Here is a 26,278-nt window from a genome sequence, read left to right as displayed (position 1 = left end):
TTTCGGGGACTTTATCTGATTGTAGTTGTGGCTGATTGCAGGAGTTGCGAAGCAGGTAAGCTGGTTTTAATCTGTCTATAGTGACTGTTGACTCTTTGCCCTGTATATCTATTTTGAAAGTTTTCTCGCATCTCTCCAGGACTTTATAGGGACCAGAGTATGGAGCTTCCAGGGATCTTCGGCCGGGGCCCTGACGCAGGTAAACATATTCTGAAGAGAGCAGATCCTTTGGTACATAAAACGTCTTTGTTGTATGCCACGACGCTGGAACTGGGCTCAGATTAGCCATATGTCTACGCAGGCGAGAAGCGAAGTCAGTAACGTCAATGTCCAGGTTGGTAGTAGGGTTGAAGAATTCACCTGGTAATCTGAGGGGTTCGCCGTAAACCAGTTCTGCTGCCGAAGTTTTGAGGTCATCCTTCCAGGCACTCCTTATTCCCAGGAGTACGAGTGGTAAGATCTCTGACCATTGTGGGTTATTATGGCACATGATCGCGGTTTTTAGCTGTCTATGCAGACGTTCGATCATGCCGTTACACTCAGGGTGGTATGATGTTGTGGGGCAATGGTTGGAGCCGAGGAAACCTGTGATGCTTTTAAATAGTTGCGACTCGAATTGTCTTCCACGATCGGTCGTTATTTTGTTTGGGCAGCCAAAACGTGCCACCCAGCCGAAGACAAACGCTTTTGCACACGTCTCTGCCGTCATGTCTGGTAGTGGGTACACCTCAGGCCATCTTGTGAACCGGTCGATGACGGTGAGGCAGTACCTGTTGCCTGAAGAGACGGGAAGGGGGCCAATGAGGTCCATATGCACGTGGGAAAAGCGATCGGAAGGAGTTTGTATGGGAGAAAGTGGAGCTGAAGTGTGGCGATGTATTTTGCTGCGCTGGCAGTCTGGGCAACTCTGTGCCCAGATCTTGCAATCGCGACGAACGCCGGGCCACACATATCTGTCAGCGATTAATTTGGCCGATGTTGTGGCGCCTGGGTGGCTTAAATTGTGAATGCTGTCAAACACCTGCTTGCGGAACAGTGGTGTCACATAAGGTCTTGGTGCGCTCTGAGAGAGATCGCAGTATATACTTGCGCCTTCGGTGTTCACTTTTTGCAGTCTTAGGGAGGAACCATTAGTTAGGAGGTGTTGCAGTTCAGAATCTGAATCCTGATCTTCTGCCAGTGCCTTGTAGTCTATGGTTACTGCGACGGATGCTATGCGTGACAGCGCGTCGGCGACTGAATTATCTATGCCAGAGATATGGCGAATATCTGTGGTGAACTGGGCGATGTAATCAAGGTAACGGTATTGCCTTGGTGAGCACTTGTCGCGTCTTGTGGTAAAAGCAAAAGTGATGGGCTTATGGTCGGTAAACACAATAAAGTCTCTTGCCTCCAGCATGTGTCTAAAGTGGCGTACGGATTCGTAGATGGCAAGAAGTTCCCGGTCATAAGGAGAATATTTTTGTTGTGCTGTAGTTAATTTGCGCGAAAAAAATGCCAGAGGCTGCCATGCTCCGTTTTTGTATTGATGTATGGCTGCGCCGATCGATGTGTCAGACGCATCTGTGACTAAAGAGAGCTCAACATTGCAGTCTGGGTGTGCTAGGAGTGCTGCATCGCATACGCTTTGCTTGCAGTCCTCAAATGCTATGAGTGCATCACCCGATATGTCCACGGGGTGTGAGCCTTTCACGGAGCCAGTCAAGAAAGCGTTAAGCGGCGCTTGGAGTTTGGCTGCATGTGGGATGAAACGGCGGTAAAAATTAAGCATGCCCAAAAATCTTCTAAGCTCCTTTACCGTCTTGGGTACAGGGTAATCCTTAATGGCCTGAACCTTTGTTTCTAGAGGTTTGATACCGTCTGCCGAAATACTGTAGCCGAGGAAAGTAACTTGCGACTTCCCGAAGACACATTTTGATGTATTTATAACCATACCGTATTGCTGGAGTCTGGAGAACAACTGGCGAAGGTGGTCTTCATGCTCTTCATGGCACGTAGAGTACACCAGGAAATCGTCCAGGTATGTGTAGCAGAAGTCTAGTCCTCGCGTCATCTCGTCGACGAACCTCTGGAAAGTCTGACCAGCGTTTCGAAGTCCGAAGGTCATGAAGGGGAACTCGTACATACCAAATGGCGTAGTAATGGCAGTTTTTGGGATGTCGTCTTCGTTGACTGGGATTTGGTTATAGGCTTTTACGAGATCGATGGTGGAGAATACTTTACAGCCTGTGATGTTCTGTGTAAAGTCATGTATGTGACGGATGGGGTAGCAATCGGGTATGGTGCGGGCATTGAGCATTCGATAGTCACCGCATGGACGCCATCCGTTATCTTTCTTCGGCGCGAGGTGTAAGGGTGAAGACCATGGGCTTTCAGAAGGTCGAGCTGTTCCACTTTCGAGCATCGACTGAAATTCCGCTTTCGCTATCTTCAGCTTGTCTGGCGCTAGACGACGAGGTGGGCTGACGACTGGCGGACCGGGTATTGTACGTATGTGATGAACGGTGCCGTGGTTCAACTGACGATGGGTGCCGGCCGGGCGAGTGACGTCAGGGAAGTCGCGTAAAATATCGTAGTATTTTGATTCTCCAATGATAGTCTTGATTGAGGCTATCGTATTTGATGATGGAACGGGTTTCGCTGGGGAATGCAGCGACGTTAGGCAGTCTATGAGGCGCTTGTTGGTGCAGTCGACGAGGAGGTTGTAGTGGGACAGAAAATCGACTCCGATTATGGCTTTAGTGACGTCCGCAACAATGAATCGCCAGCGGTAGCAACGTCGCAGGCCTAGGTCCAGCTCCAGGTGAGCATATCCGTATGTTGCGATGATAGAACCGTTTGCGGCGTATAACTGGAAGTCGGTTTTGGATCGACGACCTCTGACATCTGATCGAGGGTAAACGCAAAGATCGCTTCCCGTGTCGATTAGAAATTGTACTTTACTGTTTTTGTCTGTTACAAATAGGCGGCCGGGTCGCGTAGGGCAGTCATTTTCGGCCACTTCAGGCTGCCGCGCTAGTTTTCCGTCTTGTAATCGCAGGGATGGGTACACCTCGTTGCATCCGAACCGAATCTACGATGGTACCAACACACGCCGTCGCGCACTTGTGAGCGTGCCCCGGACTTGGAACGCGAACGACTATTGCTCCGACGGGATGACCTGGTCTGGGAGCGAGAGCGAACTTCATACACGTGACTGGTGAGTGCTGCCATCTGTCGGGTGAGTTCAGCGATCTGCAAGGACATCGTCTCTAGAGGCGACGTCGGGTGCGGCGTAGAGTAGGGGTTGTGCGCTGATAACGTTGAAGGCGTAGCGCCGGGTAAGTGCGGTTGCAATTGAGCAACTGTGGGTGACACTTCCGCAATGCGAGGGCTAGGCGAGGCAATCTCATGAATGTGATCTGCTAATTCTGACAACTTTGCCAGAGGAATATCTGGGTGTTGAGCTACTACAGTTTGTAAGTGGAGTGGGAGCCTGCTGGACCAAACAGTGCGTATGAAATTTTCTGGTAATTTAGTTGGGCCAGCGAGGTGAATCAGGTGGCGAAGAAACTGAGATGGTTTTCTACTACCCAACTCCTCATGCATCAGAAGCTGCTTCTCTTTCTGTTGTTGTGACACGGACAGTCTACGTATCAACTCTGTTTTCAGCGTAAGATATTTATTTTCCTTCGGTGGGTTGATAATAATGTCCTCTACTTCTGCAGCGATTTCACGTTCTAGTTGCGCCATAGCGTGGTAAAATTTTGTGGAGTCGGATGTGATACGTGCGAGATCGAACTGAGCCTCTAGTTGCGCAAACCACACCGCAGGGTTATCCGCCCAGAACGCTGGTACTTTAATTCCAATTCGGAATAAACTTGCCTGCGTAAGTTGAGAAAATTCAGCTTCGGCGTTGTTCACCTGGGTCGTTGAAGCGCCGGCCAGCTGCGCACTTGGCTGGGCGCTGAGCGGGAGCGAGGCGGGCGCAGTGTTCTGCTGCGCAGGTGGGAGCGAGACAGGTACGGTTATCTGCTGCGTTGGTGGAAGCAGGACGGGTGCTAGGCCGTCCGCTTGCGGTTGCGCGTTAGTTTCGGCGTCGTTTTCGGGAGGCATCTTGACGGAATTATCACCATTTAGGTTAGCCATGTTCTTGTTGTCGTGGTCACCAGTGTGGGTGTTGAACCTACGTGGATCGTAAATGATAATGCACTCACTTAGTAAACAGTATGTAATGTTTCTGGAATTACAGTTTAAGGTTTATTATTTGTCGGGATTAGCATTTAAACAAGCGGTTAGTACAGGCACACACAATTCACCAAAACACTTGTTAAGTTCATGCACCACACCATACATAATCAGTCAAGTAGCCTTTTAGTTAGTGTCAGGGTTTTATAATAAGATATCACAGTCGGTAGGTCGGTACACGGATAGGATTTAAGTTATTGATGCGCGTGCGTCTGATCCCGTGACGTAGGTAACACTCTCGGAGGGGCGCGGCGCGCGCGGCATCGGCGCGAGCGACGATCGTTGCTTAGCAACGGTTGCCGGCTCGCGCGCGGCCATGTTGTCGACTTACGTTGTGGGTCCACACGAAGAAGGTTTTGTGGATTTATTTCTTTTGCGTAATTTTAATACTAATGTGGAGTAGGCCACAAAACATATACACAGACCAATCAAGTCGCTAGTATGGAAGTCCCGTCTCTTAAAACGTAGTGATTATATTCTCTTTGATAAACACTTGCAGGGGCCGATTGCATAACAAACTACAACTAATATTACAAGCGGAACTCCTTTTCTAATTTCACTTATTAAATAAGGAGTTCCGCTTGTAATATTAGTTGTAGTTTGTTATGCAATCGGCCCCAGATTGCTCGCTCGTCTCGCAATTCGGAGTAGTTGCAGTCGGATTCTCGTATCTCGGTACCTACTTGACTCTTGCGTATGCGCTCGATGTTATTTTGTTTCTTGTTATTCATTGTTTTGTTATTTGACTTCGGCATTCTCTACGGACTTACGATTGCTCCACGAATCGGACTGCTATCCAGGGTTAACGACAACAAGGCATACTAAACGGGCACTGAAAATTGGAAATATATGTAGTAATATGGCGCCTACCCGGCGCTGTCAGTACATAAATTGCCGAAACACAAGCGGAACTCATTCATTATTCCGTTTTCCAATAAAGGATACAAATCGTCTACGAATATGGATAAACAATTCAGGTATGTTTTGTTTTATTTACTTAATTACAAAAAGTTTTCTATAACTGGAGGTAGCTCAGTCCACAATGGATGATGTTATGTTATGTTCCAAATTTATGTTCACTTGTTAAAAATATCTTGGTGTTGGTAGGTAGATATTTACCTAAGTACATTCTTCCAGGTAAATATTGTTTATAAGTTTTCTTCAGGATTATCGTAATAAATATATTGGGAATCAACATAACACAACAAAGTTGATGTGCCAGAGTATAATTTGTTATTATCATCCTTATTAGTTGATCCAGGTATTTCAGCTGTTCATCAGTGGAAGTCAAGAAATGCATTCCATTTGAAATTAAAATTAAATATTTATTTGCATTAAGTGTGGTTACAGTCATGGTCATCTTTACATAATTATTATGTAAAATTAGATCACACACTTCGCTTATGAGAAGCATGCAAAAAGTGTTCCTATATTTACAGACTTAATATACCTACCTAATTAACTAATTAAAATGAATACCTACAACATTAAATATAGTGCATAATGTTATTTATTGTAATTTTTATATATAGGATGCCTTCTATAAATGTACAAATACAAATACAAAATACAAAATCGTTTATTTGTCCAACATAGGTATGAATAGTACATAAGTACAGATCTTATAGTATTACTGCTGTATCACTATGTTGTGCCGTAAGGCATACAATTTTTTTGTCATTAATGGACTGTGACTACATGCTGTGCACAGTTACCATTAATTATAGTCTAACAAAATTCGCTTACACTATAATATGTTTTGTCAACTAAATATTTAAATACTTTACTTTCTTTACTTTATGTGGGTCATTTATTTGTTTATTTATATTTTCTGACACTCCTTATACAAACTCAACATTTTTGCTGGGTCATAATTTTGATTCCCACCTATTAACGCTGCCAGATACCTGGATCCAGAAATTAGCATAATATACAAAGTAACTGTAACATTCATTTCAACAATATTAATTGTAACTATTAAAAAATGTATAAATGTATAATATTTTATTGTTTTCAGGCAACATAAAACTCACAACGTTGACATCCGAAGAATTAAATAACCGATATCTCTGTGAAGTGCATTTTGATGCATGCTACAAAAATCAAAATGATCAACAGAGAAGATTGGTTGGAACAGCAATTCCTAGACGTCGCAACTCCCAAGATGAAGCCTTTGAGGTTGTGAGCTCTGTATCCATACGCGAGCACCCATTGGAAGGTACCTATGAACATCCATTCCATATACTAATGTAATAAATGTGAAAGTGTCTGTCTGTTACCTTCCTCACGCTTAAACCGCTGAACCGAATTTAGTTGAAATTTGGTATAGCGATAGTTTGAGTCCAGGGACTAACAGGACTAATATTTTTTTTTATTTAGCCTTTACTCGGACAATATCACAATACATTTCTTGTTCATATATTTCACTTTTTCCATTTTTTTTTGTGTGTCCGTTTGCCAGGTGGCAAATGCCTCCTCCAATCTTTATGCTGTTGTTGTTGTTTTTTTATGTTGTTGTTGTTTATTTATTTTTCTTAAATGGAGGGTGTTGGTCATTTTCCCATAAGAAAAGGACCATTTATTAGTTTGTATGGGCATATAGAGAAATAAGTACCTAATGATGTAAGCTTAAAGTGCTCACTCCATATGTGGCTTTCCATCACAGAAGGGTCCTTAAGCTTTAAGTGTCCTTATTGCACATGAAACATAAGGACCCTTCTCTGCCACATATGGAATGCCATATATGTTTCCTTTCTTAATAATGATAAAAATTGCATTTTTATTTATTTAGTAATGTGACATTTCAGTAATGAAAATACGGCAAAAATATATTTCTACTATAATTTTTTCAATAAATCCCAACCAAAAGAGAATTGAGAGAACTGTCGTAGGGATATCATTCGACAATGATTTTTGAAGAACTCGACTCATTTTTTTAACCGTAACTCGAAAGGACTCGAGCCTTTGAATAAAGAGTCTACCAGCAATCTTCCAGGTTTTTACCTAAATAACAGCAAAGAAAATAGATGTTATTGTTTGATTTGTGTGCCTAAGCACTGTTGCACCATCCCACTAACCTGGAGTTAGCCGGTTAAACCGTTAACCTAGTGTCAAATTGTACTGGTATCCATAGTAACTCCGGGTTTAACCGGTTAACCCCGGGTTAGTGGGATGGTGCAAGTGGGCCTAATTATTGTATTCCATCTGTCCAATATCTTGGTCCAATGTGTATTTGCGTCTCACATTTTGCTCAGTGAGAGAATGAAACGCAATGCACATTGGACCAAGATATTGGACAGATGGAATACCATCCTAACCCACGAATTTTATATGAAGAATTAGTTTTTTATTATTTTATTCTTTACATTTCTAAATAAGTAGAGCGGTCCGTGTACATTTTAGGCCCCTCCATTTACAACCTCCAGCGTAAGTGCAACTTCCATTGCGACGTTTAAAGTTAGACCAAAAAAGTGTCTGTCAGAACTAATATTTTATAACTACCAAGATTTTTTGATCTACCTATAATGTTTTAAATCAAAAACATACCACAATAATATGTGTGTTCTCAGATTTCTATTTTTGACGATTAGAATTTATGAAATAAATGGAATTCATTTATATAATATTGTATAAATGATATTAATATTGTGATATTTAAAACGTGTGGACCTGTAACTCTGTTATTAATAATAAATTCCATTTCATTTGCAAAAAAATACATTATAAATAAAAATAACTACAAATCTAAACAGAACTCAACTCTCTACTTGTATGTACATTATTTGTATTGGAATATAATTTCTCATTAATTCTAAACCTAATTTCAGGAGCTACAGTGGAAGTGACATCCGATACATCACCAACAAAATTAAAGGTGTTGACCCCAAAAAATGTGTATGGAAAACGAGCGTTTCATAAAGTAGACGATCGAGAAGCGGGAAGTTCATCAGCTTCGTCACAATTCGACCAGGAGATGAACATGCCAAGCCCGAAAAAAATTAAGCGTGACAAATCTTGCATGGCGGAGGAGTGCCTTAAGAGAAAAAGATTACTTCACACTGCACAAATCGCACTAAAAAATAACAAGGCTCAAATCAAGAGATTAAAAGCGAAACCGGCACCCAAGAACATATTTAAAAAGACAATGTTCCCAAGCACTTCTTCCCAGCTCATTGCCACGATGCAAATGCGAAGAAACAAACGGAAGTGGACTAAAGAGGAGAGACGGTTTTCTTTGGCGCTATTTTATAAATCACCCACCACCTATAATTTCTTAAGGGATCAAGGAGTTGTGCTGCCTGCAGTGTCGTGCATCAAGCGGTGGTTATCTGAATCTGACTGTTTACCGGGAGTGACAAAAAAAACATTTTCGCAAATTGAGACGAAATTTGAAAATGCCACTCACATGGAACGAACATGTGTGTTGATGTTGACCTTTGATGAAATGTCAATTATGACATGTTTAGAATATACCAAAAAAAATGATTTCATTGAAGGATTCGAAGATTTTGGACGAGGAGAGCGATCTCAAAACGTTGCGAAATACGCGTTAGTGTTTCTGGCAAGAGGTATTTTAGTACGTTGCTTCTGGAAAAAAATATATGGAAAACTTGGCATAATTAATAGAAGACTTTTTTCAATTGGGATATGTACGTTATGGACCGAAGTTATTTTTCATCAACCCTCCCCAACCCTCCCCCCTCTGCGTCACCCCCCCACACCCCCGCAAAGGGCCCGAACCGCGGTTTTTCTAAATTTTTAAGAAAACCGTTCAAGATATAGAAAAAGTGTGTAGGAACGAAGTGATCCTTAGTAAATTTTCTATTTATCTCTTATACACACTATAGTGCTATCACTTATAGTTTTTGTGAAATCTGTCACCATGTATGCATTTTTTCTTAGAATTTACGTTTTTTTTCTTTTGTAAGATAACTTTTCTCAAAATATACTTACGATATCGCTAAATTTTGTTTAATTTAAATAAATAGTTAATATGTTCTTTAAAATGGTGTATTATTTATTTCTAAATTCCTTCATTTGACGATGCTATGCCATTTTGAACATAGGTACATCGTCTTCAAACATTTTTAAGCTCACCGAAGATCGTTACTATTAAATTAACCACTTGACTGTGAAACAGATCGCACGGTCGCGTTTTTATAGCTCGCCTCACATAGAAGGTAGCCTATAGAAGTGGTGTGCGCGTGCCTCCGTTAGGGGCAAAATATACGCAATGCGACAATATTAAAAACACGTTTTAACATTCCTGACAATATACCAAAAACAATAATCTACGTATTTCGGTCGGGTTATTGAATTGAAATGAAAATTTTTATTTGTTGCCCACCATAACCCATACCACATTTATGGTGGGGAACAAACAAAAAGTGAGATTGTGACAAGGACAAGCAATAGTACCGCTTTCTTGCTACTCCTACTGAAAGTTCTATAAGTGTATCTCGTTCGGTAATTTGGCCCCTTCCCCGTTTCCTCTCTATTATTGTACCTCTACGATGCCTCACCATGCCTGTCACGCTCTAACAAGTATGTAAGTGCGAAAGGGACGCGCATAGTGATAGGCGATAAAAATGGAACCGTGCTGCGCTCGCTGACCGAATTTTATACAACACAAACGAGGGTGAACCCACGATTTTTGACCACCACACACATGAAAAGTTCATCATCTTCTTCGCGTTGTTCCCGGCATGTTGCCACAGCTCATGGGAGCCTGGGGTCCGCTGGCAACTAATCCCATGATTTGACGTAGACACTAGTTTTTACGAAAGCGACTGCCATCTGACCTTCCAACCCAGAGGGGAAACTAGGCCTTACTGGGATTAGTCCGGTTTCCTCACGATGTTTTCCTTCACCGAAAAGCGACAACTAACGCGAGGAAGAAGATGTGTGTGGTGATCAAAAATCGTGGGTTCACCCTCGGTTGTGCTGTAGGTACCTATAAATTTCGGTCAGGATCCGTTTCATATACAGACAAGTGGTTAATAACGATATTAGCTGACATTGAAAATATTTGAAGGCGATGTATTTTAAAAATGGCATAGGATCGTCAAATGAAGTAGTTTAATAATAAATAACACATACATACATATAATCACGCCTATTTCCCGGAGGAGTAGGCAGAGACCACGGTTTTCCACTTGCTACGATCCTGACATACCTCTTTCGCTTCCTTCATTTTCATTACATTCCTCATACACGCTCGCCGGTTTAGGGTGCTCTTGACCTGGCCTTTCTTCAGGATTTCCCCGATCTGATCAGTGAATAATCCGCCAAGGTCGACCCCTTCCAACTCCCACTTCCACTTCTCCCTTATACACTCTCTTTGAGGCTAACAATTTCACTCATTCTTTCCACATGTCCAAATCATCTCAAAATACCTTTCCCAATTTTAGTCACTACATCAACATTCAGTCCACACTTTTCCCTTATCACACTGTTCCTAATTCTGTCTTGCAATCTCACACCACACACACTTCTCAGCGCTTTCATTTCCACTGCATTCACTTGGCTCTGATGCCTCTTCTGCCATACCCAACTTTCGCTACCATACATAAGTGTAGGCACCAACACCCCTCTATGAACAGCCAACCGTGCTTTTTGCGACACCTTCTGGCTGCTCATAAAAGCGTTAAGTGTCCCATTCACACGTTTTCCAGCATTCACTCTCCTTTCAATGTCTTTATCATGCTTACCGTCCCTAGTGAACAAGGTTCCCAGATACACAAACTCTTTCAGTAAATAATACCCATTTTAAATAACATATTAACTATTTACTTAAATAAAAAAACCGGTCAAGTGCGATCCGTACATAAGTCCGACTCACGCTTGACTGCACATTTCTAATAGGTTTTCCTATTATCTATAGGTAAAGTACTATTTTGTGTATTTTTTCAATGGTCGGACAGACAGACAGACGCACGAGTGATCTTATAAGGGTTCCGGTTTTTCCTTTTGAGGTACGGAACCCTAAAAGCGTGAAAGATATCGTAAGTGTTATTTGAGAAAAGTCATTAGAAGAAAAAAAACACTGAAAATGCTAAAAATAGCATCTTCCGTGACGTATTGCGCAAAAACTATAAGTGATAGCAATATAGTGTGTATAAGAGATAAATAGAAAATTTAATAAGGATCACTTCGTTCCTACATCCTTTTTCTGTATCTTGAACGGTTTTCTTAAAAATTGAGAAAAACTAGGTTTCGGACCCTTTGCGGGGGTGTGGGGGGGTGACGCAGAGGGGGGAGGGGAGGGGAGGGTTGATGAAAAATAACCTCGGTCGACAATGTACATATCCCAATTAAAAAAAGTCTTCTATTAATTATGCCATAATTTTAGCTAATTTCACTGAACTATTTATTCAAACTGGAAAATACCACTGTGCTACTTCTTCTCTCACACTAATGTGAAGTCTCAGAAGTTGCAAACTTTGAATCAAAGTTGTAATCAACAAGCTTTTTGCAGCGGGATTATTACCTGAGTAATAGTCCTCACAATTGCTTTACGCATAGATTGTGAGTCAGGTGCAATTTGCTCGTGATCTTCCTGCAGGCGCACAAGTGATTGTGTATTTTCATCACCTGGCACTACTTTTCCCCCAAATAAAACGCCTGGCATTGTTATATTTGAATTAAATACATAATTAGCTATTATATCACACCAAACACAGCTCTATAAATTGCACACCTTCAATTGATTTTACAACCACTTTGTTGCCGATCCACTCCCACACCCACCGCTAGACAGCTGCCAGGCGCCCGGATTAATTAATAATGATAGTATGGCATACTAACTAGAGGGATTTCGTTACTCTATAAATTACATACCTATTTCCGTGGCTAGCTCTCCGGCTACTAGTACAGTCCGCCCGTCTGTCCATCTGTCTGTCACCAGGCTGTATCTCACGAACCGTGATAGCTAGACAGTTGAAATTTTCACAGATGATGTATTTCTGTTGCCGCTATAACAACAAATACTAAAAACAGAATAAAATAAAGATTTAAGTGGGGCTCCCATACAACAAACGTGATTTTTGACCGAAGTTAAGCAACGTCGGGCGGGGTCAGTACTTGGATGGGTGACCGTTTTTATAGATAATGGTACGGAACCCTTCGTTTGCGAGTCCGACTCGCACTTGGCCGGTTTTGTTACCGCCATGCCGCCATACAAAGTATATGGGGAAATGGTAACACAATAGAAAAAAAACTTTGGGACTTTTTAGGGTTCCGTACCCAAAGGGTAAAACGGGACCCTATTACTAAGACTTCGCTGTCCGTCCGTCCGTTCGTCCGTCTGTCTGTCACCAGGCTGTATCTCACGAACCGTGATAGCTAGACAGTTGAAATTTTCACAGATGATGTATTTCTGTTGCCGCTATAACAACAAATACTAAAAACAGAATAAAATAAAGATTTAAATGGGGCTCCCTTACAACAAACGTGATTTTTAGGGTTCCGTACCCAAAGGGTAAAACGGGACCCTATTACTAAGACTTCGCTGTCCGTCCGTCCGTCCGTCCGTCCGTCCGTCCGTCCGTCCGTCCGTCCGTCCGTCTGTCACCAGGCTGTATCTCACGAACCGTGATAGCTAGACAGTTGAAATTTTCACAGATGATGTATTTCTGTTGCCGCTATAACAACAAATACTAAAAACAGAATAAAATAAAGATTTAAATGGGGCTCCCATACAACAAACGTGATTTTTGACCAAAGTTAAGCAACGTCGGGAGTGGTCAGTACTTGGATGGGTGACCGTTTTTTTTTTGCTTTTTTTTGTTTTTTTTTATATGGTACGGAACCCTTCGTGCGCGAGTCCGACTCGCACTTGCCCGATTTTTTATTGAACAAAGTTAAGCAACGTCGGGAGTGGTCAGTACTTGGATGGGTGACCGTTTTTTTTTTTCGTTTTTTTTTTGCATTATGGTACGGAACCCTTCGTGCACGAGTCGGACTCGCACTTGCCCGGTTTTTTTTTATCCCATTAGGATCGAAAAAACGCGTGATTTTGAGTAGAAATACCACAAAAGCGCCAAAAAATGTCACAATATAAAAAAATGGCAAAAAAAATAAAAGAAACGCTCAAGTACCAGTGGCATATACACGGACTTACGCCAGTATAGTAATGTCTAATCCTTTTGCCATGCACCAATGGTAGCATGCGCAAAATTATTATGACAGGTATTTATTTTCAGCCGGTTTAAATAGTTTCGGCAAGACTTATGTAGCATTCTTATAATATATAAATATTATCATCACCACAGTATCGTTTTCCGAAAGAAATTACTTTATGGTTATACCGTTTGGCTACGCTATTTCTCTGTACCCTGCCTCTCCCTTCCCTCCCTGTACTCCTTAAATGCCCTAACTCTCTTTACTCCTACTGAAAGATACATAAGACTATCCTGTTCGGTCATTTCCTTCCACCCCTCATGCCTGACCCAGTTTTAAACTAGATTCAGGATTTATTCAATATACTATAAAGCGACAGCTGTTGATTATTCCTAATCGTTGGCAACGATATATATCTACTAACTTTCAATGAAGATGTATAGATGTCGTTAGGAATTCTATGATTTGGATGTGACACAGCGCCATCTCGTGTCCATGATAGGCAATAGCGCATTTTCAGTGACGCCATCTGGTAACGTTGCGCTTTTAGGCGGTCGCATTTTTAATGTATGGGTTGGCTTACTCTAATATATACTTACTTTATGATGTTACTATATACAAGTTGGAAAAATATGTCGGGCCCTGGAGGGAAACTACCTTAAATGCTTAAGTTGGCTCATTTTACTTAAATGAGACATTCCTTTATTTTTAAAAAGAAACAGAACTGCATTAAAAGATTTTACTTTTTTTCTTCAATTTCGCTTGTCTAAAAATATTCTTGAGTACTAAATATTCGATTTTATGGATATTTTGTACGACAGACGAGTGTAAGACCTAATGTTTCTTGGAGAAATGTTATCATTAACATTAACTGGATCGACTAGTAAAAAAAAATAGCGAGTGTATATTTTTTGGAAGTTTTACTCGGTTCAATTCCCGGTCGAGACAAGCGAATTTTTTTAAATCTTTGAATGCAGTTTTGTTTCTTTTTAAAAATAAAGGAATGTCTCCTTTAAGTAAAATGAGCCAACTTAAGGATTTAAGGTAGTTTCCCTCCAGGGCCCGACATATCTTTCCACACTGTATAATAATTTTATGCATGTTCATTATAATTGTAATATATTCCCATATAGTTGTCCCATATTGGGATACCCTCCTAGAAATAAGAAGGGAATTTAATCTTTTTGGGAGAGGTGTAGGGTTAAAACAGGCGTAGCTTTATTTTCATAAGCACATTGTAATATGCGTACTTGAAAAATAAACTAGTTAGTACCTGTAAGTATGTCAAGTTTGATCCAACTGATGATGAAACTCTTATTGTTTTTATTTCTTTATTCTGCAGAATATCAGACCAGTAGCAGCGGAGGTCGCTATAGAAAAGTTCCGGTCAACACTGAGGACTCCTGCTTGTTTGAAGACTGCAGGTTGACTGGAGAAGCCTCTGAACCGGGTAATGACTTTGTATACTACTAAGACAGTACAGTGCCTAGTGAACATTGAACAATGTGGCTTCTGTCCCTATTATTATTTTTAAATTATGGGCCTTTTTGATCTATTGTGGGGAGTGGGGACAGCCCAACAGTGAACAGAGGCTTGAGAATCTCTTAAAATAATATTTAATTGTTTACTGTATTTAGTGCCACAAACTCTAAATCAAAACACATTTAATTCAAAATAATAGAGATTTAGTTATACATTATAATTTGTAGTTAATAAATATTTTTTTGCTGGTTGCTTTGGGGCTATTCATAAATTACGTCATTTCAAATTAGGGGGGAGGGGTCTGGACATCGGATGACGGTAGCATGAAGTAGGAGGAAATGGGGTCATTTGAAGCATGATTTTTGGATGATTATAGGGGGAGTCAAAAATCGTCAAAAATCGATGACGTAATTTATGGACAGCCCCTTTATAGCAGTAAGACGACCGGTTGTTACCTAGTTGTACTTTTATTTTAGTTTCTTTGAGATTTTGCATGTAAAATGTATCTTTTATTGGTGCAATAAATACATTTTAGGGTTGTCAGCAGACCCAGGGTTGGATCATCAGGAGTTCCAGGTGCAGGTGCCCTCGAGGTTCTACAGGAAACAAACGAAAACAGACAGGACTACAGGTAACTACCAGGCTTAACTACTAACCTCCTTATTCATTAACGGTTACTAAAGTTGACGAGCCAATAATAATCGTTTGTCCCTTTCCATCATACTAATACGTCGGAAAGGGACAAACGATTATTATTGGCTTGTCAACTTTAGTAAACGTTTATGAATAAGGGGTAAATAAATAAGTACCTCATAAATAAATTAAATATTGGTTCACAAATGAGATGAAAGTGAAACCATATTGTGCTACTTGTACAGTTCTTGTTTGTCTATATGTCGCATTCAAATTGTAAGAATCCGCCGTTTACAAACGGCGTCGTCAATTTACAAACGTTTTCTCGTTTGTAAATTGCGCGATTAGTGCGCTCAGTAGTGTCAACGTAAACGTGATGGTTGTCTGAGGGTGACATGCTGTTTTGCTGTTTTATATATTTACTAGATGAAAACCCGGCTTCGCTCGGGTAAAATAAATAATAGTAATAGGTAATACTCATTTTGAATTAAGTAATTATTTACTTTTAGACTTCATACCTTCATCAAGGCGGTTACAAACCTATCTCATCTCAGAAAACTTTAAATCCGTAACATACAATCATAACTCGAAAAATTTACTATTCCGATATATCTAAAAACAAATATGTAATTAAAAAAACCTAATCCGCTTTTCTGGTAGCAGTTCGGTTCTGTAAGGGTCGCAGTTCTAACCTAACTTACTTCTGGTTGCAGTTTGGTTCTATAAGGATCACAGTTCTAACCTGACCCACTTTTCTGGTCGCAGATCGGTTCTGTGAAGGCCGCATTTATAACCTAGCCCACTTTCCAATCTCAAAAGAGGGAACCCTTTTGTACCTACCCTTCATGGCACTAAAGTGAAAGTATGGAAATTATCACTACTATTTCATTCTTTAATATTAATGCCTATCCGTTAATATTAAATTCGTTTACAAAAAAAAACTGAATAAGTGCGAGTCGGACTCACCCATCAAGAACGGAACACTTTTTAATATTTGTTGTTATAGCGGCAACAGAAATACATCATGTGTGAAAATTTCAACTGTCTAGCTATCACGGTTCATGAGATACAGCCTGGTGACAGAGGGACAGTGGAGTAAACTGAAATAAAGGTTCCGTCACACCGGCGCGATTTCAGAGCCGGGCCTGAGCGTTTTATATGAAAAAGCGGCGCGCCCCGCTCACGCGCCGCACGCGAAACGCGCCTGTGTGACGGAGCCTGAAATGTCAAACCGGGCAAGTGCTCGCGCACGAAGGGTTCCATACTTTTTAGTATTTGTTGTTATAGCGGTAACAGAAATACATCATCTGTGAAAATTTCAACTGCCTAGGCCTATCACGGTTCATGAGATACAGCCTGGTGACAGACAGACAGACAGACAGACAGACGGACAATGAAGTAAAACTGAAATAAATGTCATATACCTACTAAGAAAAACCGGCCAAGTGCGAGTCGGAATCGCTAATAGGTTCCCATTTTTTAGTTACCCTTCAGGTACGGAACCCTAGTATGAGTGTAATAGATTTGTAACCGGTCAGCAATGTGAGTCCCTTGGAGAAGCAGAGGTCTAGTCTAAACCCCCACTTACCATCGGCATTAACAGCCTTGTATTCTTGTTTGCCACCAACATGTCATATTAAAACATATTAATAAAAATTTACTCGGTCAACAATGTGAGTCCCTTGGAGAAGCAGAGGTCTAATCTAAACTCCCACTTACCATCGGCATTAACAGCCTTGTATTCTTGTTTGCCACCAACATGTCATATTAAAACATATTAATAAAAATTTACTCGGTCAACAATGTGAGTCCCTTGGAGAATCAGAGGTCTAGTCTAAACTCCCACTTACCATCGGCATTAACAACCTTGTATGAGTTGTATGCTTGTTTGCCACCAACATGCCATGTTAAAACATATTAATAAAAATTTACTCGGTCAGCAATGTGAGTCCCTTGGAGAAGCAGAGGTCTAGTCTAAACTCCCACTTACCATCGGCATTAACAGCCTTGTATGCTTGTTTGCCACCAACATGTCATATTAAAACATATTAATAAAAATTTACTCGGTCAGCAATGTGAGTCCCTTGGAGAAGCAGAGGTCTAGTCTAAACTCCCACTTACCATTGGCATTAACAGCCTTGTATGCTTGTTTGCCACCAACATGTCATATTAAAACATATTAATAAAAATTTACTCGGTCAGCAATGTGAGTCCCTTGGAGAAGCAGAGGTCTAGTCTAAACTCCCACTTACCATCGGCATTAACAACCTTGTATGCTTGTTTGCCACCAACATGTCATATTAAAACATATTAATAAAAATTTACTCATTTCATCAGTCATATCCAGCCTAGCATTGCATTGGCCCCGCTTAAATATTTCTTTAATTTGTTTTTAGTATTTGTTGTTAGAGCAGCAACAGAAATACATCATTTGTGAAAATTGAAACTGTCTAGTTAATCTACTTATCACGGTTCATGAGATCTTGAGATACAGCCTGGTGACAGACAGACGGACAGCAGAGTCTTAATATTTAATAGGGTCCCGTTTTTACCCTATGGGTACGCAACCCTAAAAAGTGACCAAGGCCTCCAGTGCCCTAGGCTGGAATCAAAGCAGCGTCCTCTGCTATTGCAGCAGGTGCCTGTGCCATTCTGCCACCGGGCCACCCACGGCGGCATAGGTCGAATTTTTCCAAGTATACTTATGCACTACTTACTGAAGGCTTATGGAGCCTCGCCATCCCTAAGCCTAAATTAAATATTTTCTGAAAATAATTTGTTTTGATCTAATAACATATTGGAGTCCTCGTAATAGGGGTCCCGTTTTTACCCTCTGGCTACAGAACCCTAAAAATCAACCTTGTTTTGGTACTATGTACTACGCTTCACTATGACTCTGAAATTTTAGCAGGAATTAATATTTTTTTTGTTGTCACCTGTCAAATTAGAATAGAATAGAATAGCCTTTATTGACCAAAAAATTAAATTTCAGCACATATTACATTTAAATAAATTCACATTTCATTTATATCAATGAAAAGTGATAGTTTCAATTAGTTTCAATATTTTTTCCTTAGTAACTTTATTAAATAATTTTTATGTCATTGCTTTTTAATAATTATTTCAGTCTGCCTTCTTGGCATAGGCCTCCCCCAGCTCTCTCCACAGCTCTCTCCACAGCTCTCTATCCCTTGCCGTCCCTATCCAATTAGGTCCCGCATGCTTCTTTATGTCATCCGACCACCTCATTATTGGTCTCCCTTCTCTCCTTTTTCCATCTCTAGGATACCATTCCGCTTCCTCTCTATCCCACTTATCTTTACCTTCCCTTGCCATATGTCCAGCCCAACCTGTTGCAGTCAAAAGTGTGAACTGGCCAAAGAACTTTTAACCGACAAAAACAGGCAAAACTGCTTTTGACTGAGCATGTTGGTCAAAAGTAGTTTTACCTGAAAATCATACCTATTTCTGGCAGCAGTTTCGTTTTTAGGGCGTAGCAAAAAAAAAAATAACCCTAACCTACCTATCTCTGGGAACAGTTTCGTTTTTTGGGCGTAGCAAAAAAATAACCCTAACCTACCTATCTCTGCGAGTACTTTTGACTGATAGTAACAGTCACAACACAATTACTATTAACCAATGATTTTCAGGTAAAACTACTTTTGACCAACATGCTCAGTCAAAAGCAGTTTTGCCTGTTTTTGTCGGTTAAAAGTTCTTTTGACCAGTTCACACTTTTGACTGCGACATATATACTATCTATATATCTTATTATATTTAATCTTATATTCAACTTACATTGACTCCGGAGATAACTTATTAGCTTTATGCAGTTGACTTTCCAATTCACCGATACACCTCAAATTTGATTCATAGTCTAAAGCACAGTTATTAAATATGTCCACAATACACTGTAGCTTTTTGCACTGTTTCACACTGGCAATGTACTTAATTAGAGTGAGTTACAGTCAGCTGGCACTTAACTCAAAGTTTCTTTGAACAACGTCATTTTCATCTCGCTCACTTATTAGTTTATCACAGCTGCTTCAAGGTTGCTTTCACTTGCATTTCCAGGTAGCTAGTAGTGCCTTGACATGTAAGAATATTTGGAATCATTCTGAAATATTAAAATACAACTGAGAGACCGATGTTTATACTAAACACAATACACCCATGGAACGCTTTGAAGTTCAAATCTCGTTACGTTACGATGGCGTTTGCACTTTGCACTATGTTCGGTGACTATTTTTTATTGTTAACACACACAATACACTATTTAACAGGTTTTTATCACGTCTGGAGTACCGGATAAAGTATTTCCGAGTAACAGCCGTCGTTGACGTCTAGGCAGTGTTGCTATCGTCTTAAAAGCCGTAACAGACTATCGCACGTTCTGGCTTAAAAACAAATTTATGTAATAATTATACCGGTATACATATCCATATGAAACGAAACTTAATGCAAATAATAACCATTATACATACCGGAAAGTCATCAAATATTAAACAGTAATATTCGTCTTGCTTTTTATTAAAAAAAAAACGACCAACCTAACTTGTAAGCATGTTTGCAGTTTCTAAACGCAACGCATAGCTGTCAAATGTCAACCAACAAATTGAGCCTTTAGTATTGTTTGTCGAAATTTTTTCACTTTTAAATGCAAAATACGCGACAATACGAATTTTGCGGATATATGTTCTCGATTCAAAAGTGATATTTTTTCAAGCTCTTTCGACTGAGCATAATTTCTTTTGGTTTTTCCGTCAAAGCGGCTCGCGTTTGTTAATATAGATATTAACTTTTATACCACACTAATCCTCACGGCCACCAAAATCAAGGTCACCCAAAACCGAATCACCCCACTATCCGCGTGGTCTTGTCTGTCCTACCCCTAGAGAGCAATTGCGAAATCTAAGGCGCGGAGGGAGACTAGTAGTACGTTGCTTCTGGAAAAAAATATATGGAAAACTTGGCATAATTAATAGAAGACTTTTTTCAATTGGGATATGTACGTTATGGACCGAAGTTATTTTTCATCAACCCTCCCCAACCCTCCCCCCTCTGCGTCACCCCCCCACACCCCCGCAAAGGGCCCGAACCGCGGTTTTTCTAAATTTTTAAGAAAACCGTTCAAGATATAGAAAAAGTGTGTAGGAACGAAGTGATCCTTAGTAAATTTTCTATTTATCTCTTATACACACTATAGTGCTATCACTTATAGTTTTTGTGAAATCTGTCACCATGTATGCATTTTTTCTTAGAATTTACGTTTTTTTTCTTTTGTAAGATAACTTTTCTCAAAATATACTTACGATATCGCTAAATTTTGTTTAATTTAAATAAATAGTTAATATGTTCTTTAAAATGGTGTATTATTTATTTCTAAATTCCTTCATTTGACGATGCTATGCCATTTTGAACATAGGTACATCGTCTTCAAACATTTTTAAGCTCACCGAAGATCGTTACTATTAAATTAACCACTTGACTGTGAAACAGATCGCACGGTCGCGTTTTTATAGCTCGCCTCACATAGAAGGTAGCCTATAGAAGTGGTGTGCGCGTGCCTCCGTTAGGGGCAAAATATACGCAATGCGACAATATTAAAAACACGTTTTAACATTCCTGACAATATACCAAAAACAATAATCTACGTATTTCGGTCGGGTTATTGAATTGAAATGAAAATTTTTATTTGTTGCCCACCATAACCCATACCACATTTATGGTGGGGAACAAACAAAAAGTGAGATTGTGACAAGGACAAGCAATAGTACCGCTTTCTTGCTACTCCTACTGAAAGTTCTATAAGTGTATCTCGTTCGGTAATTTGGCCCCTTCCCCGTTTCCTCTCTATTATTGTACCTCTACGATGCCTCACCATGCCTGTCACGCTCTAACAAGTATGTAAGTGCGAAAGGGACGCGCATAGTGATAGGCGATAAAAATGGAACCGTGCTGCGCTCGCTGACCGAATTTTATACAACACAAACGAGGGTGAACCCACGATTTTTGACCACCACACACATGAAAAGTTCATCATCTTCTTCGCGTTGTTCCCGGCATGTTGCCACAGCTCATGGGAGCCTGGGGTCCGCTGGCAACTAATCCCATGATTTGACGTAGACACTAGTTTTTACGAAAGCGACTGCCATCTGACCTTCCAACCCAGAGGGGAAACTAGGCCTTACTGGGATTAGTCCGGTTTCCTCACGATGTTTTCCTTCACCGAAAAGCGACAACTAACGCGAGGAAGAAGATGTGTGTGGTGATCAAAAATCGTGGGTTCACCCTCGGTTGTGCTGTAGGTACCTATAAATTTCGGTCAGGATCCGTTTCATATACAGACAAGTGGTTAATAACGATATTAGCTGACATTGAAAATATTTGAAGGCGATGTATTTTAAAAATGGCATAGGATCGTCAAATGAAGTAGTTTAATAATAAATAACACATACATACATATAATCACGCCTATTTCCCGGAGGAGTAGGCAGAGACCACGGTTTTCCACTTGCTACGATCCTGACATACCTCTTTCGCTTCCTTCATTTTCATTACATTCCTCATACACGCTCGCCGGTTTAGGGTGCTCTTGACCTGGCCTTTCTTCAGGATTTCCCCGATCTGATCAGTGAATAATCCGCCAAGGTCGACCCCTTCCAACTCCCACTTCCACTTCTCCCTTATACACTCTCTTTGAGGCTAACAATTTCACTCATTCTTTCCACATGTCCAAATCATCTCAAAATACCTTTCCCAATTTTAGTCACTACATCAACATTCAGTCCACACTTTTCCCTTATCACACTGTTCCTAATTCTGTCTTGCAATCTCACACCACACACACTTCTCAGCGCTTTCATTTCCACTGCATTCACTTGGCTCTGATGCCTCTTCTGCCATACCCAACTTTCGCTACCATACATAAGTGTAGGCACCAACACCCCTCTATGAACAGCCAACCGTGCTTTTTGCGACACCTTCTGGCTGCTCATAAAAGCGTTAAGTGTCCCATTCACACGTTTTCCAGCATTCACTCTCCTTTCAATGTCTTTATCATGCTTACCGTCCCTAGTGAACAAGGTTCCCAGATACACAAACTCTTTCAGTAAATAATACCCATTTTAAATAACATATTAACTATTTACTTAAATAAAAAAACCGGTCAAGTGCGATCCGTACATAAGTCCGACTCACGCTTGACTGCACATTTCTAATAGGTTTTCCTATTATCTATAGGTAAAGTACTATTTTGTGTATTTTTTCAATGGTCGGACAGACAGACAGACGCACGAGTGATCTTATAAGGGTTCCGGTTTTTCCTTTTGAGGTACGGAACCCTAAAAGCGTGAAAGATATCGTAAGTGTTATTTGAGAAAAGTCATTAGAAGAAAAAAAACACTGAAAATGCTAAAAATAGCATCTTCCGTGACGTATTGCGCAAAAACTATAAGTGATAGCAATATAGTGTGTATAAGAGATAAATAGAAAATTTAATAAGGATCACTTCGTTCCTACATCCTTTTTCTGTATCTTGAACGGTTTTCTTAAAAATTGAGAAAAACTAGGTTTCGGACCCTTTGCGGGGGTGTGGGGGGGTGACGCAGAGGGGGGAGGGGAGGGGAGGGTTGATGAAAAATAACCTCGGTCGACAATGTACATATCCCAATTAAAAAAAGTCTTCTATTAATTATGCCATAATTTTAGCTAATTTCACTGAACTATAGCCCTCGCCCGCCGCGACGGAGCGCGGGGACGAGCGAGGCGAGCGGCTGAGGCTGGGCGCCGAGGACTACCAGCAAGCCGAAGCTGCGGAGCCGCGTGTAGTGACCGTGCTTCGTCATGCGAGGGCGGAAGGGCGGATCTTCCGCAGCGCCGGAACCACTCAGATCCAAAACCCTCCCGCCCCCTACGCCCCTAATACGTCCGACGAACTCCAGATTTGATGGTCACCCCAGCGTTTTTTATAGTTTAGATGTGCAGCGTCGCGCGTGGTAAATTAAATAACTAGTTCCACCAAAATGCCGCGGCAAATTACAAACGGCGCTGTTAATGTCATAGTAAACTTTAAAAAAAATGTGTTCTTGTTTCCAGATGTGAATGATGTGGAAATCGTCCAGAGTCACCAGTGCGCGGAGTGCCACAAACCGATGAAAGGGTGAGTAACGTATGTAGGTTTACCACTAACTGAAGTCTTTTACGAACACTGTGGAAAGTAAGTACCTACAAACTTGCCATCAACATCATTCCTACTAACAATGGAACAATAAGTCACACAATTCCTCAAAATCTCTAAAGGTATGCGTCGACAAGAGGCTGCCGCGACCCGGCAGCGGCTGCCCGGCAGTCGCCGCCCGGCGGTCGCCGCACCGCTTTATAGGGATTTGTATGACACACCGTCCGATGCAGGCTCCCGTAGCGGTATGGCAGCGCTGCCCAACTCGTGTCGGTCGCAAAAATGGCGGCTTGCGAAGAAAACGACGAGTATTTAGTGGAGCTTATCTGATAACTGCCTTCATCAGCTCTGGACGTATACAATAAATCGATTCTACTCCTCTTTGATGAAATTAAAATCATCAGTATTTCATCATTTTCTTTGTCCTGAAGCAGTTGCTCCACAAGTTTTCGTTTTCGTATATTTAAATTGTCAGACATCGTTATTTTAAATAATACGCAACTGAATCGCACATCTGCTAGCACTGACTCCTGTATGACTACTGTACGTGGCAGTCGGCAGTCGCCGCCCGGTCGCGCCTATCCGAATGCTTTCGGCGGCGCCGCCCAGCTGCCACGTTCGGCGGCGGTGGTCGGTCGCGGCAGCCGGGTCGCGGCAGCGTCTTGCCGAATGCTATCTTAACACTTCCTCTTGAGGCTGCCTGTCCATTGAGGCGGAGCGGAGCAGAAATGGGAATCAACCAATGCTATTGGATAGCATCACCCCACACTCCATCTCACTCACTCCGTTCCGCCTCAGTGGACAGGCAGCCTTATAGAGATAGCATATTTCTCGTCTTCCGCTTACCGATCTCGGTCTCTCGTCGGCAATATATTCAATTTTCTTTCACATATTCGATATAGAACGAGCGTTCGACTCAAATCTGTCTAAAACAATATATACATACAGATTTCGGTGCCGGTCCTATCCTATATTAAAAGTTTCTCAGTTCGATCGATGTACAATAATTGTAGGTCCATAGTCACGTCGCCAAATTTGATTAAGGGTCGAAAAACCATCCCATATCAGTTTAATGAATTGATTATTGACGATATTGTGGCAGGTTCCAGTGGTGGTGCCTGGTGTGCGGCGCGCGGTGCGGCTCGTGCGCGCGGCGCATGGCGCACCGCCCCCACTTCCTGCTGCGCGCGCCCCCCAGCGCCTCCTACGTGAGTACTGTACCTACTCCCTTCCCTGCCTGCACGGTGCGGCTCCTACGTGAGTACTGTACCTACTCCCTTCCCTGCCTGCACGGTGCGGCTCCTACGTGAGTACTGTACCTACTCCCTTCCCTGCCTGCACGGTGCGGCTCCTACGTGAGTACTGTACCTACTCCCTTCCCTGCCTGCACGGTGCGGCTCCTACGTGAGCACTGTACCTACTCCCTTCCCTGCCTGCACGGTGCGGCTCCTACGTGAGTACTGTACCTACTCCCTTCCCTGCCTGCACGGTGCGGCTCCTACGTGAGTACTGTACCTACTCCCTTCCCTGCCTGCACGGTGCGGCTCCTACGTGAGTACTGTACCTACTCCCTTCCCTGCCTGCACGGTGCGGCTCCTACGTGAGTACTGTACCTACTCCCTTCCCTGCCTGCGCGGTGCGGCTCCTACGTGAGTACTGTACCTACTCCCTTCCCTGCCTGCGCGGTGCGGCTCCTACGTGAGTACTGTACCTACTCCCTTCCCTGCCTGCGCGGTGCGGCTCCTACGTGAGTACTGTACCTACTCCCTTCCCTGCCTGCGCGGTGCGGCTCCTACGTGAGTACTGTACCTACTCCCTTCCCTGCCTGCACGGTGAGGCTCGTGCGCACCGCGCGCACTTCCTGCTGCTCGCGTCCCCCAGCGCCTCCTACGTGAGTACTGTACATACTCCCTTCCCTGCCGTAAGAGGGGCAAAAATGTTCAAATAGAATAGGAAGCCTCTATTATCATGGCCTGACACGACAGATATGTATTGTAAAGTAGTATCGCCGAGCGCGTGCCGTCTCTAGAAGGAGTAAGCGAAATGCCTTATTGAGGAGTCGCGTGACCGGAGGGTTGGACTATATGGGCGGATCGGCATTGCTATACAGCCGAGCGGAGCCGGAGCCGTCCACGCTGCCAGCCTTGTGGGCTCCCTGCCGAGCGATCGTGGCAAAATTTATTCATACGTTTTTAAGTGTTTTACATATTATGATTTAATTTTACCCTGTGGCGGGTAAAGTGACATTCTATACCTAATGCTAGTTAGTACTCGTACTCTAACGTCTCGATGGTGGAGGCTTTATTCAGATTTAGATATTTGTGAACACGTTACACCGCTCCAATATATATCTGGTGCCGACCTGTTCATATGATTCAAGGTTAGTGCCCCGGGTTATATGTAGTGATTAAAAAAAAACTTTTGTCCCACATAGCTTAAGGCCGCACTAGCGGGGTCGCCATGTGTTACGGGGATTAAGGGAAACAACTATGAATAAATAAATGGTATCCTGTTATCGTATACCTTAAACACCGTATGGAGTCTGTCGGGTCAGTAATATGGAGCGCACTAAAACGCGCGACATCTAAAAGTTCATGTAGATCCAAAATATGCACCGTTAGCGCACCATTCGCTCAC

At 41.8% G+C, this 26,278-nt stretch overlaps 2 protein-coding genes across 2 annotated transcripts in view; both read left to right on the top strand.

Moving 5' to 3' along the window:
• Positions 1–26,278, top strand: part of LOC134801565 (uncharacterized) — a 54,719-nt gene that overhangs the window by 19,576 nt on the left and 8,865 nt on the right. The window contains exons 3-6 of the mRNA XM_063774179.1: positions 14,690–14,797; positions 15,365–15,460; positions 23,560–23,623; positions 24,744–24,849. Coding sequence (XP_063630249.1) covers positions 14,690–14,797; positions 15,365–15,460; positions 23,560–23,623; positions 24,744–24,849 — 374 coding nt within the window. The remainder of the gene's footprint in view (positions 1–14,689; positions 14,798–15,364; positions 15,461–23,559; positions 23,624–24,743; positions 24,850–26,278) is intronic.
• LOC134801625 (uncharacterized) lies at positions 4,884–10,987 on the top strand. The gene is made up of 4 exons (XM_063774244.1): positions 4,884–5,204; positions 6,245–6,445; positions 8,055–8,795; positions 10,902–10,987. Exons 1-4 carry the CDS (start codon positions 5,087–5,089, stop codon positions 10,985–10,987), a joined length of 1,146 nt encoding a protein of 381 aa, XP_063630314.1. The 5' UTR covers positions 4,884–5,086.

The sequence above is a fragment of the Cydia splendana genome, chromosome 22 (genome assembly GCF_910591565.1).
Source record: "Cydia splendana chromosome 22, ilCydSple1.2, whole genome shotgun sequence".
NCBI lineage: Eukaryota > Metazoa > Arthropoda > Insecta > Lepidoptera > Tortricidae > Cydia > Cydia splendana.
This window is presented reverse-complemented; position numbering and strand designations above follow the sequence as displayed.

Bases quoted from the DNA above. Each gene is read 5' to 3' on its own strand.
- LOC134801625 (XM_063774244.1), top strand. From the start codon at position 5,087: ATGGCGCCTACCCGGCGCTGTCAGTACATAAATTGCCGAAACACAAGC. The intron at 5,205-6,244 runs GTATGTTTTGTT...TATTGTTTTCAG, and splicing joins AATATGGATAAACAATTCAG to GCAACATAAAACTCACAACG. The intron at 8,796-10,901 runs GTATTTTAGTAC...CACGTTTTCCAG, and splicing joins GTTAGTGTTTCTGGCAAGAG to CATTCACTCTCCTTTCAATG.